This window comes from Aegilops tauschii, chromosome 4, assembly GCF_002575655.3.
Source record: "Aegilops tauschii subsp. strangulata cultivar AL8/78 chromosome 4, Aet v6.0, whole genome shotgun sequence".
NCBI classification, from domain to species: domain Eukaryota; kingdom Viridiplantae; phylum Streptophyta; class Magnoliopsida; order Poales; family Poaceae; genus Aegilops; species Aegilops tauschii.
This window is the reverse complement of record NC_053038.3, coordinates 101654707-101666994: the sequence shown is the minus strand read 5'-3', so window position 1 is coordinate 101666994 and position 12288 is coordinate 101654707. Positions and strand designations below refer to the sequence as shown.

The 12288-nt window shown below is 46.8% G+C and overlaps 1 protein-coding gene and 1 long non-coding RNA gene across 2 annotated transcripts; one reads left to right on the top strand and one right to left on the bottom strand.

Moving 5' to 3' along the window:
- The first annotated feature begins 2254 nt into the window (after positions 1-2254).
- On the top strand, positions 2255-8933 carry LOC109762984 (factor of DNA methylation 1). Its single transcript, XM_020321860.4, has 8 exons — positions 2255-2404; positions 2508-2569; positions 2689-3449; positions 3584-3765; positions 5944-6033; positions 6124-6411; positions 6499-6711; positions 8396-8933. The coding sequence occupies exons 2-8, from the start codon at positions 2544-2546 to the stop codon at positions 8621-8623; spliced, it is 1788 nt and encodes a 595-aa protein (XP_020177449.1). The 5' UTR covers positions 2255-2404; positions 2508-2543; the 3' UTR covers positions 8624-8933.
- Positions 8934-9535: 602 nt separating this feature from the next.
- Positions 9536-10268, bottom strand: LOC141021213 (uncharacterized). The gene is made up of 2 exons (XR_012181468.1): positions 10185-10268; positions 9536-9710 (listed from the first exon to the last, which is right to left on the bottom strand). It is a non-coding gene; the product is annotated as an uncharacterized lncRNA (long non-coding RNA).
- Between the last annotated feature and the right edge of the window lie 2020 nt (positions 10269-12288).

Sequence of the window (12288 nt, the reverse complement as noted above, 5' to 3'; positions counted from 1 at the left end):
TTGTTTTTCACACTAACAACCATTGCCTACTCGCAACTAACAACACTTGTGCTTCTTTCTTAGGACCCTCCCAAAGACGTTGAATTCCTCAACACACCCATCTAAAACTAAAACCAGATGTGACACATCTTCTCCTTCGGGCTAGCAATTGACAAGCATGTCATGGGCTCTGGTGAGCCTCTCGGTTCTCCCATGTCGAAGTTCCCAGGCACCCCGGAAGTAGAGGCAATCCTTGATGGCCCTGACAAGCCATTTGAGCATGTCCCTGTGGTTGATAGGGAAAGGAAGAGGGGCGGCCTGATGTAGGAGGAGATCAGTGTCTTCACCAGCATGACTGAGGTTGTGAAGGAGGTGGCAACCGCCATTATGGAGAGCAAGTCCCTCGACGTCCACCCTGACATATACAACGCCGTCATGGAGCAAGGTGGGTTCAGCGATGAGGCTCTCATGGCAGCTCTGAGCTACCTGTTGGACAACAAGGCCCAGGGTGTTGGGTTTTTTGCCATAGCAGACGCCCATCGGGTGCTCTAGCTCAGGAGCTGGCTGGGCAAGCACTACTACTAGAGCTTGTTGCTGGTTATCGCGTGCATGATCCTGGACGGTGATGGCGATGGGGACGACGATGACGATGACGACGTATATTTTGTGTAGCTAGGGCTTAAAAATAATCTTATGGTTTGTATATTTTGATGAGCTGGTATATACTAACCCCTCATGATGATCGTGAACTTGCGGTGGTAGGATGACACCCTCTTTTGGATGTGGTGGTAGTAGGATGACACCATAGTAGTGGTAGGTTGAACTTGTTATGCCATATGATCATGCGTGCTTAGTATTGCTCTTCTACTCCATTGCTTTGTGTGCTCCTTTGCTTGCTGCTTCAAGCGTTGCTCTTTGTGCACTGCTAGGTCAAGTGGTATGTGGTGTTCGTCGGGAAGGAACCAGGGGTTTACAACTCATGGGAAGCTTGCAACCAACAAGTTTCAGGGTACAGCGACAACAACAATAGAGGGTTTAAGACTAGGCAGGCGGCAGAAGATGTTTACGTCAAGCTTGTGCGAAAGGAGCATTGCAAGGTTGAAATCGGCAAGGCGGCACGACACTTTGGGGTGAAGAACTTGATCATCATCGCATAGTTCGTCGCCATCGCAGTGTTGTGGCGTTGGTGTGGTAGCTGTGAACGTGTGTAAGGTAACCTCACCACATAGGGTACAAGGTTAGCACACCTCGCCCCCTGTGTGCAACCAAACAACATGCTTATGTGTGAGTTGAGACAATGCAGGTAACCAAACACCGTACGCAAAGCGATCCCCTAATGCAGGAAGTGTCGACGCAGGCAACCAAACATGTTGCAGATGTTGGTTTTTAGGTTGTTTCTACTCAGCCAAACTTCATTGAGCCGGGCTTCGCCGAGCCAGGCCTGGCTCACAAGGCTACCAAACACGTCCTTGACGACTCCATATCTCCATAGTTGGTTCCGGTGAGGGCTGGACCCTTCAATTTCTGGACCTACAACACTCAATTACTCAAATATGTAAAAATTGAAATTTAGGAAAGAAAATCTCCTAAAAATGGCTTGAGTGACACATCTAAATCTGCATGAAGACACAAAAACAAACATGGTGCCAAGTCCAACCACAATCCATTAAACTTTCATCGTTGACACCATCCCCATGCCGATCGATTTTGGCCGCCGACTGCTCGGCCACCCCGAGCCCCGCCACTCAGGGCCATTTGTGGCAACCCCCACGACCGTCATCGAGCTCGCAATGTGCCGTCGCTGCCGCTTGGTCCTGCTGAAATCCTCCCTACACGTGTTAGTTTCGTCTGTCCATCGCCGCCGCCTGTCCTCGAGCTCCTCTCGTTTTTCGCGTAGCCGACATTCGCGCTCAAGCTATGGCGCCGTGCCGGTCAGAGCCGGCCTCCTCGCCATCGGGTCCGCCTCCTGATAGCCCAACATAACCGTTCCCTGAGTTCCGCTGTTGCCACCTCCCGCTCCGGCGGACGCGCGACGATTTCACCCGATTCGGGCCTCCCACCGACAGATCTATATATTCCATGTGGTTCTGGAAATGCGGGTATGAATTTTATGTATATATGTTGTAAAAGCAGAATCTTTTTGCCTACCCAAATCTTCACTCATGTACCTAGAAAATGAATTGAGGTAGTCAAAATTTATGCATAGCTGTCCCTTCTAGGACATCCCATAAAAAAAAAAATACTACTACTCACTTGCTCACTTGCTCAGCGCCCCCTCCCCGTCTCCCCCATTTGGACATTTCGGCCTTTCGCCTCCTCGATCACGTGATCATCTCCTCTGCTCTGCCCCCCGCCCGGCCACAGCGCCCTACACTACACAGCAAGGCGGCGGCTCGCCTCACCCAGCGCCGCCGCGGACCGCAAGGTGAGCCCAGACCCTCCCTCGCCCCTCGTTCGTGGTCCGTCTCCTCCCCGCCCCTTCCTTTGAGCGACATTGGACTGATCCTCTCGGGGCCTTAAAACCCTAGGTTGGTGGTGGCGGCGTCTGTCAGCGGCGGCCATCCATGGATCCCGGCGATGCACCGGAACGGTACGTGATGCCCAACCCCTCCTCTTTCCGTCTCTTGAGATCTCGCTCTAGGCCCTGCGAAATCAAGGAACGCGGCAGCTGCCTGCAATTTAGCGCCTTTCTTTTTCCGATTTTGGCAGGATTCGCGAGGAAACGGGTTCTCGGAGCAGAGACGGCCTGCCTCAGCGTGACGCGACTGGAGCAGGTCCAGATGCTAATCGCGATGGGGGAGACCGCGTCCTTACCAAGCGCCTGAAGGATGAATCGCCTGACACATCGGAGCCGCCGCCGTCACGGCTGAAGAAGGATGTGGAGCTGGAGCCTCACCCCGCTCAGAACAGAGACGAGCAGTTCGTCTGGCCCTGGATGGGAGTGCTGGTCAATGTGCCTACTGAGTGGAAAGGAGGGCGCCAGGTCGGGGAAAGTGGGAACCGCCTGAAGGAGCAGCTCTCGGCCTTTTGCCCGCACAAGGTCATTCCTTTGTGGAACCATAGAGGCCACACCGGGAACGCCATTGTTGAGTTTGGAAAAGACTATGCTTCTTTCTGCAATGCCTTCAAGTTTGAGAACCACTTTGAGGCAGAAGGATATGGCAAGCGAGACTGGGAGCAGCACAAGTATCGAGGGCCCGAGATGTTTGGATGGGTTGCAAGGGCTGAGGATCAAAGAGCCCCGGGACCGATCGGGGAGCATCTGCAGAAAAACGGTGATCTGAAAACCGTTGCAGAACTTGAGAATGAAGGAACACGCAAAACCGACAAGCTGGTAGCTAATTTGGCCAGCGCAATTGAGGTAAAGACCAAGCATGCCCAAGAACTTGAATGCAAGTACAATGAGACGACCACCTCACTTGACAAGGTGATGGAAGAAAAGGAGCTGGTCCTCCAGAGATACAATGATGGTTGGTCTGCAATCTTTTGCTGTTTATGTGTTCTGTTATGGTAGAACAGCATATGTGCATTTATCTCCTTTGAGCATTGGGGCCTTTCCCTTTCAGTTATCTAATTATCCATTTTGAACTTGCATTATCACCAGAAATCCGCAATATGCAGCAACTTGCTCGTAGGCATTCTCAGATGATCCTTAATGAGAATCAGAAGCTTCGTTCGGAACTGGAGGCCAAGATGCAGGATCTTGAATTGAAATCCAGGCAGCTTGATGAGCTTGCTGTGCGTAGTGACTCGGATAGAAGGAACCTTGAGAAAGAGAAGGAGAAGGTGCGTGTCCATTGTCGCCAATAAAGAATTATGGAAGTTAGTTTTTTGTGTCCTCTCCTTTTGTTTGTTTTCGACGATGGTTGATTGTTTCTGTGCTTCTTTTAAATAGCATCTTTCTGTTTACTAGTAACTAGCTGGATGACCTGTGCATGCGCGGCTAGAATAACTACATGGCACTAATATTGGAATTTTCTTCTCCTTCCTATTTGTAAATGAATGATCCGCGATTTAATTCATGCCACATTCATTAATATTTGTATGTCTTTCTAATATAGAAAATAATGGTAGCCACTAGCGAGTGTATTTTATTTAACACAGGAAGACCGTTAGCATTGAGATTCGTGGCCCACTATATACAAAACAATAGACTTTCTTACTAACCTCTAATTTTACCTCATCTACTCTTGTTTATCTCGTGTTCCCTATCTTACTGAGAATATATTTTTTCCGTATTCTCCAGCATGAATTAAATTCAAACGTGGGGCACCAGTACTTAAACATCGTGTTCTGGTTTTTTAGTTGCCCTTTATCTAATGCAAATATCATGCCTTCTGATGCTTCCATGCATCCTCATATTGCTCTAGTTGTTTCTGTCATCTACCCATCTAAGGCATGTAATTATCTGGGCATATTTATTCAAAATTGCTACAATATTTTCTCTCGTGGTAGTTTTTTCTCCTGTTTTACACATGCTGTATTGCATAGGCTTATATTTTTCAGCACGGCTGAAACTACATACTAGATACTCACGTGATTTGTTGCTACCCATATTTACTTTGACAACAATGACACCATTTTGCAGTTTATATACGATATGTTTTCGCTTACACACAATGCATTACCATCGATCATTCTTACCTGATGGCATGCATGCTCTGTATGTGGTCCTATGCATGTTTAGACTTATGATCCTTTCCAATCTACCACTTCTCTCTGTCTTTTTTAGTTGCTATAAACTTTTGACCGCCAATCCATACGTGCATGCATGGTTATAGAACTATGCACCCGATGCATGTACTTAGATCCATGGCATGTTACACTAAAATTGCTGGCCCTATTTTACACAATTTCATAGTAATCTACACCTTGCAATCTGATTTTACCAAAATAAATGCTTTAAGTAGATACTTTCTTCTAGTGCATAAACACCGTTATAGTACATTCATCAAAATAACCTGCGTAGCGTTTCCTATTACTCTGAAATACATCAAAATATGTGGTGTAGATATTCTATTTTTTATAGAAGCAATCAAAGATGTTATCATGTTGGCCATTAGAAGTAAATGCTGTGAACCTTTCTTTCTTAACGCTGTGCGTACTAATATCGCTATTGAATCTGCAGAAAGTATTTCTATATTGTTCAGTCGAGATCTACTGACAGTTTTTGTTGCACTTTTCTTGCGTTTGACATGTAGTTTTGAGATGCGCGGGTTTTTATTTTTTCCAGAACTTGATCAGTTTGACATTACTATTCATTTGCACTTTGCTCAAATTTCTAAGAGTAGTAGCCTGAACTCTGAAGTTGACGTGTAGTACAAATGGGGATGCATGACATTTCGTAATTCGACTCCTAAGCTGATTCAAGTGCGCGGGCTCTGATTTTTCATGAGTATGCCTTAATTGAGATGCATTGGTGACTTTCCCTATTCGATTCCTAAGCGATTTAAGCGTACAGGCTCTTATTTTGAGAGGAGCACGCCTATGGGATTCTGATTCAGATGTACATAAGTTCTTTCCTAGTTTTATCTTACAGTTCTATACCAAGCACTATTGTCAGTTGAAATTGGTCTATGGTTTTGTGCGCGTGCGTCCATCTGAACGTCTTAGTTTTTGTTGTTAAGTTGATCTTGATGAATCTCTATTGTCCAATTTTTCTAACCTTAAATTGGTGAATCTTCACCTTTCATTTCATGTTGGTTTAACAATATAATAAATAGATTCCTATCATTGCATTTTTCTTATTTTTGTCGTCACTCGAAATTCCGCTCTTGGACGACAATAGATTGCAGAGGGTTTAACAGTAGGACAATTTCAGCAAAATGCACGTAATTTGTTTTTTACTTTTAGAGAGGGCATGCCGGTAGGCGTGAAATGTAGATGCCATTTGGTACCCCCCCCCCCCCCCCCCCCCTAGTATCTCTGCATAAAACTCATGTCAGGCTGTTGTGGTGAATACAGAATGAGATCAAAGCAAAGTATCTTAAGATGGCAACGTCGGAGCAACAGAGGGCAGATGAAAATGTGCTGAAGCTTGTGGCAAAACACAAGGTTTGTGCCTTACTATATATTGTTTTACTTGAGGTTTTGAGATACTAATATCTATGACTGTCCTCCTGTGCTGAAAATGGCAAACTGCAGAGGGAGAAAAAGGCTGCTCTAGATGAGATTATCAAGTTAGAGCAGAAACTGGATGCCAAACAGAAGCTTGAGCTAGAAATAAAACAGTTGCAGGGAAAATTGGAAGTGATGAAGCATATGCCAGGTGAAGAAGACTCTGAATCAAAGAGGAAAATAGATGAACTTAGTGCCGAGCTCCAGGACAAGTATGATGAAATGGATGCAGTGGAAGCACTCCACCACACTCTGCTTATGAAGGAAAGGATAAGCAACGATGAGTTGCAAGATGCTCGGAAGAAGCTAATAGATGTAAGTTATCTCATCGATTGAGTACTTGCATTTGTCTAGTATTATGTTTGAATTACATTTCAAAGCTATCTATTGCATATGCTGCAGGGTCTGCGGGATGTTACAACTGCCCGAGCAACTATAGGCGTTAAAAGAATGGGTGATCTTGATCTGAAATCGTTTGCTAAGGCTTGCAAAGGTAAAATGTCAGAAGAAGATGCAGAAGTAACTGCTTCCATTCTTTGTTCAAAGTGGGAAGAGGAGATTAAAAATCCAGAATGGCACCCTTTTAAAGTTATCATGGTCGAGGGTAGAGAGAAGGTAGTAATATCTTCGCTCTTGCTTTTATACACTTGATGTTCTCTAATAGCTTGTATCTCGAGTTATCAATTTCACATTGAATTTCCTGTTCTGCAAACATTAACTCGGTTCATCTATTCATAAGTAAATTGTGGTGAGAGCTGAAAATTGGAGACACAAAGTTTAATTTACTGCCCTGCATATTCTTACATTAATCTAAAGGGAGAAAAGTAGCAGAAATTCTCACATTAATAATGGAAAGGGAAAATACCTAATCTGTTGATCAAAAGTATTATCAACCATAGATAGCGAGAGAAAGAATATTCCATAATACAAACATTGGACTTACTGATTTAAGGGCTCCGGATAGTGTTATCATTTCTGAATCTTGCTGTGTTTGAGCCTGACCCAAAAACATTAGTTACATTACTAATCAGGTCCTTTCTGTTTCCTCCATCTGTTACTTCCTTGGTCCTTCATTACATGAAATAAGAGTGGAGGAAACAAGAAAACGTCAGCCACCAGTTGTAACCAGCCAAGGGGCTATATTCTTGTGTAATTTAAATACTCTAGTTTTTCATGGGAGTTATAAATATCTTGTTTTTCATGGCATGGTGTCAACTGTGGATGTAAGCTACCGCACGATATCTTTTACAGCTAACCAATTAGAAAGTCAATTAGGCTATGCCATAAATAATTTTTCTTTTGTGCAATAGCAAATATTGGATGCTTGATGAAGGAATCTGAAAAGTCAGCCATATGTATCTATGCTTGTAGTGAATGTTAGATAAGTTTCATTTACTTGATTTAGCAGCTTCTGGAGAGCTTGGTCATATGCATATATTTGTGCAACTTCAATGCTAGGAAGCAAGATTTTTGAGTTCCTGTGTGCAAAACCTTACGTTGATGTTAGCTGCTCTTGATTGAGATATATAGCATCTAATTAAATAAATGGTGAATTGTATTTATTCAAGACTCTCTTTCTTCCATTTGTTGCTTTTCTCTGAAGCTGATGGTCAGTTCTATACCAATTAAGTTATATTTAATTCGCCAACCTTTTGGAAAGATGGTACATCTAGCATTTGCTCATGGAGTAACCAAACTTCTTACCGATAAAAAGCTTGCCACTCAGTACCCACATTGCCGGATGCTAATGACTCCCCCTCTCCTAGAAGTTTATGATAGGGACGCTTTATGACATTCCTTCGTCAATTAAAAGTTGGTTCCCAGTTCCTAGCTTGGTTAAGCTGGACACAACGTGTCTTGGCTGTTGGAATTTGACATGATACTTGATACATGGAGCTCAAAGCCCTCCTGCCATCTGCAAACAATATTTCCCCCCTGAACTTTATGTAGCATACTTGTTCCACATGCATGGAAAGGTCATTGTGTATGTATATTTGATATACTGGTTTATTAATGCAGGCATGCATTACTATGTAATGAAGTAGGCATGTCTTACATTATTTCACACACATAAATTATGTTTGTTCATCCATGTTTTATTATACTGTGGCAGCATGTAGACACTACATAGTTCCCGTATGAATACTTTGCTAAATTCATAGCACAAGCTCCTTGATCACTGTCTGTCTTAGGCATATTTGTGGAGCGCGCGAAGTTTTGAAGCTTTTGGTGCCTGTTTTATCTGACATGTTTAAAATGGAGTAGTATGGTTATCTAATGGTGTGTGCGTTGATGTTAGGAAATTCTCCGTGAGGATGACGAGAAGCTGCAGGAACTGAAAGAAGAGCATGGTGAGGAAGTCTATGGGCTGGTGACAAAGGCTTTGCTTGAAGTGAATGAGTACAACCCTAGCGGCCGCTATTCTGTGCCGGAGCTGTGGAACTACAAAGAGAATAGGAAGGCAACCCTGAAAGAAGTGGTCCAGTACGTGCTGAGGCAGTGGCGCACACAGAAGCGGAAGCGCTGAGCCCAAGTACCTAGGTTCCTGAAGCAATGAAGTAGTGAAGTAGAAGTGTATTGATCTTATATTGTCATGAACTCGTGAATGTTGGTGATGGTTTAGCTGTGGATCATTCAGCCTTGGCCCTGGCCCTGGCCCTGGTTGGTATAGCATTGACATGAATGCTGGTAATTGGAGATTGCGAACTGTCCTGTTAGGATGTATTTTGTACCAAGCTATGAAGTAACTGTCGCTGGAATGCGTGTAAGATTCACTGATTTCAGCGACAGTTAAATCCGAACGGAGTTAGTAGTATGAATGAATGGCTTGTTGAAAACACGAGCCCAAGTACTAGTATTAGTTGGTTATATAGCACGAGAAACTTTCAGCGATGTGTCGGTGCTACAACTACAGTTTTCCGCAATGTGCTGTTGTCTAGATTGGCGCCTGATCGTTCATGTCCAGATTTCCGCGATGACTGCGCGCCCAAGCCTAAGCAGGTCACCGCTTGATCATGTTTTATAACCCACCGCCGAAGGCAAGGATTCCTTCATTCAGAGCTAAAGTTTCCATCCATCAGGTCTTTTTCAGTTACTAGAGAATTATCTCTCACCACAGAGATGCTAGGTACTCCCTCCGTTTCTAAATACTTGTCTTTCTAGGCATTTCAAATGAATATCACATACGAATGTATGTAGACATATTTTAGAGTGTAGATTCACTCATTTTACTCCGTATGTAGTCACTTGTTGAAATGCCTAGAAAGACAAGTACTCCCTCCGTCCCAAAATACTTGTTGGAGAAATAGATGTATCTAGATGCATTTTAGTTCTAGATATATCCATTTTTATGCATTTCTCCGACGAGTATTTCCGGACGGAGGGAGTATTTAGGAACGGAGGGACTACATTACATCCACGGTTAGAACAAGCCACACACTCACATCAAGCACACCTCATCCTCATGCAAACACAGAGTAGCAACTTGAGGTAAACATTACAGCACCCACTACAGAACCATCAGATATTCAGGTTAGCTCTCCAAAAACGTGTGCCTGCTTGCATTCATGCGCCGCGCGTGTGTGTTGACTGTTGAAGACCTCAGTTGCGAGCGCCTATAATTGATGCAACAACAAAATACAGCCTGATTAGAACAAGTGAAGATGCAGTCCAGTAGTAACACATAGCAACAGTCAAGAGTGTAGTAATAAAATCAGGCTGTACATTTCATTCAAGCGATTAAGTTCTTAAAGCTGAGCCACACTACATAACAATATATAAGATGGCTTACTGGATTCACTAAGCAAGGTAGATTATTCAGCTAGTGTTGTCGACTGAAATGCCATACATAGTGTGCTAATAGCCTCACCAGGAGTTGACTCCCGGTAGCCTGAACTAAACGCCTGTGCGGGATCTTCTTATATTAATTAACAGAAGGTGTGCACACGACATGAAGCAAGTTGGTTACAGAAGCCATCTCATACGAGGCTAGATTCATCAATACCAGCAAGTATGGTACTGACAGGCGCTAACTAAGGATCTGTCGATGATCTTCAGAAATGAAATGCAAAACACAGAAAGTAGGCCACCTCAAGACGATGGATTGCTCGATCTAGAAGTACTGTAGCTAGGGTTCTTAGCCAGCCGGGGGACAACCCCTTGCACAAGAGATGGATCTCACCGACCCCGAATGGTGCTTAAATAGCAAGGAAAAGTAGCTAAAAAGTAATAAAGCAGAAAAGCAGCGATGCATAAAGTTTGGTAACAAGGAACATAACTAGACATAACAGGGTGCTTGAAAACTGTGACAAAACAGAGTAATGCGCAGAAAATATGAACATACAAGAAGCAGAGCAATCATTCAACAAAATGTGTAGTAGCTTTGTGCAAAGTGAAAACCGAGAAACATGCAACCCCTAGTATTCTGAATGTCAAGGCTCACAGTTGGTCAACTATATCTAGTTGTCATGCATTTGAAAATTTAAAGATATAGCATCCCCAGAATTCATGCTAACTCAATCAACTCTCTCGAAAGAGGCTTTTGCCCCGCTTTATATATAAAGCAACAACTGAACAAAGTACACGGCGCCGAACGATACAAGGTGGAGAGGTAGTCCTCTTACAAAGCCGATCCCAGAATAAACGGATCACCAATGGTACCGACGAAAAAGCACAGGAGGACCCGAGTACAACGCCACGCTACGCCCTATACACACCTAAGCTCCACGACAACGCCCTCAGGAGGGATGCCGGCGCCAAGCGTCGCCGCTGTCGAGTCCACAATGGACAAAGGTTTTCACCCGAAACCCGAACACGGATGGGAACACCACGACGACGTCTTCAAGAAGAGAGCGGCGCCCTCGAGCGTCACCATCGTCGGCGCCAGAGCACAGAGCTTTCGCCCGGTAGTTCTCATGTGTCACCACGAGGTCTTCAGAAGAAGCATGACGAGCTCATGTCCCTAGATCCGGATTGAGACGCCCCCACGGAGACCGAGAGCACGCCCGAGCTACCTTGCGCCAAGCCTGTCGCCGCCCACACGACCAAGAGACAATGCCACCACCGCCGCCATGGTGCCCGCCGGAGAGCCAACCATGTGGACCACCTTCCAGGGCCGCCGCCCCGGCATCCATGCCACGAGACAAAGCCGACTATCCGCTTCACCGTGCACAAACCGTGGTTAGAGAAGTCCGGCATCAGCCCCCAGGCTAGGGTCAGCGCCACCACCGTAGGGGCACCCATGCCTGAAGTCCCCTCCTATCCAGGTGGACCAGGGGGGGGGGGGGGGGGGGACATGGCCCAGTGGCTACCGACGGGCATCGTCGAGCCATCAACTCAGAGGACGCCAAATCCGTGGCCTACGGCACAGATCCCACTGCTGGCACAACGCTATCCTAACCACCACCGCCACGGTCCTTCATCAACGCCATAACGAGAAGACGCCCCCCAATCGAACCACAAGCTCCCATCTTGACCGGAACGGAGGCGGCCCAGAGCCGTGCACCGACTCCAGGGCGACCGAACGCCGGATGTCGCGCGAGGAGCGATGAGCCCCGGGCAGGAGGACCGCGTCAAACTCTCGCACCGGAGGTCAGTCCGCGTTGCCGGCCAACTACCAGCCAACGCATCTGAGGGGCGGTTGCCGCCCCATCAGATCTGGGCATCCCGGATCTAGATGAGAGGCCGCCAAGGCAGCCGGCAGTCCGGCCGCCGAGCAGCCGCATCCACGGTGCCAGCCCCGCGCCCCCTCGGCTCTCCACGCATCGTCCCGCGACCGCCGCCCTAGGCCAAGGCGTCCACCGTCCACCCGCCGACCTTCCTCCACCCGCCCATGAGAAGAGCCGCCGTCTACCTTGCTGCGAGCAGCCGCCGTCCGACGCCCAGGAAGCGCCAGGCCGCGCTGCCCACAGCCCTCATCGCATAAGCCCCTCACGCGCCAGATCCACGCCGCCAGAGCTCACCCCGCACGATCCTCCACCGTCCATGCCGCCACCACGCCAGCGGCCTCCAGCGCGCCCGCGCGACGTCGCGTCGCGGCGCCCGTGCCGCACCTCTGCCTACGGGGGATCGAGAGGGCCCCGCCGCCGTCGACCCGGACGAGCTTTGCCCAGCCAGACCCTCTGGCGGCGGCGGGAGAGGAGGAGGGAGGGTGGGGAGCTCGGCGGCGGCCGCCTAGGGTTCCCTCCCCGCCGC

What these genes read in the sequence shown, in the direction of transcription:
- LOC109762984 (XM_020321860.4), top strand. Translation starts at nt 2,544, where the DNA reads ATGGATCCCGGCGATGCACCGGAACG. An exon ending in CCCGGCGATGCACCGGAACG is followed by an intron (nt 2,570 to 2,688) that starts GTACGTGATGCC and finishes CGATTTTGGCAG; the next exon opens with GATTCGCGAGGAAACGGGTT. An exon ending in TTGAGAAAGAGAAGGAGAAG is followed by an intron (nt 3,766 to 5,943) that starts GTGCGTGTCCAT and finishes TGGTGAATACAG; the next exon opens with AATGAGATCAAAGCAAAGTA.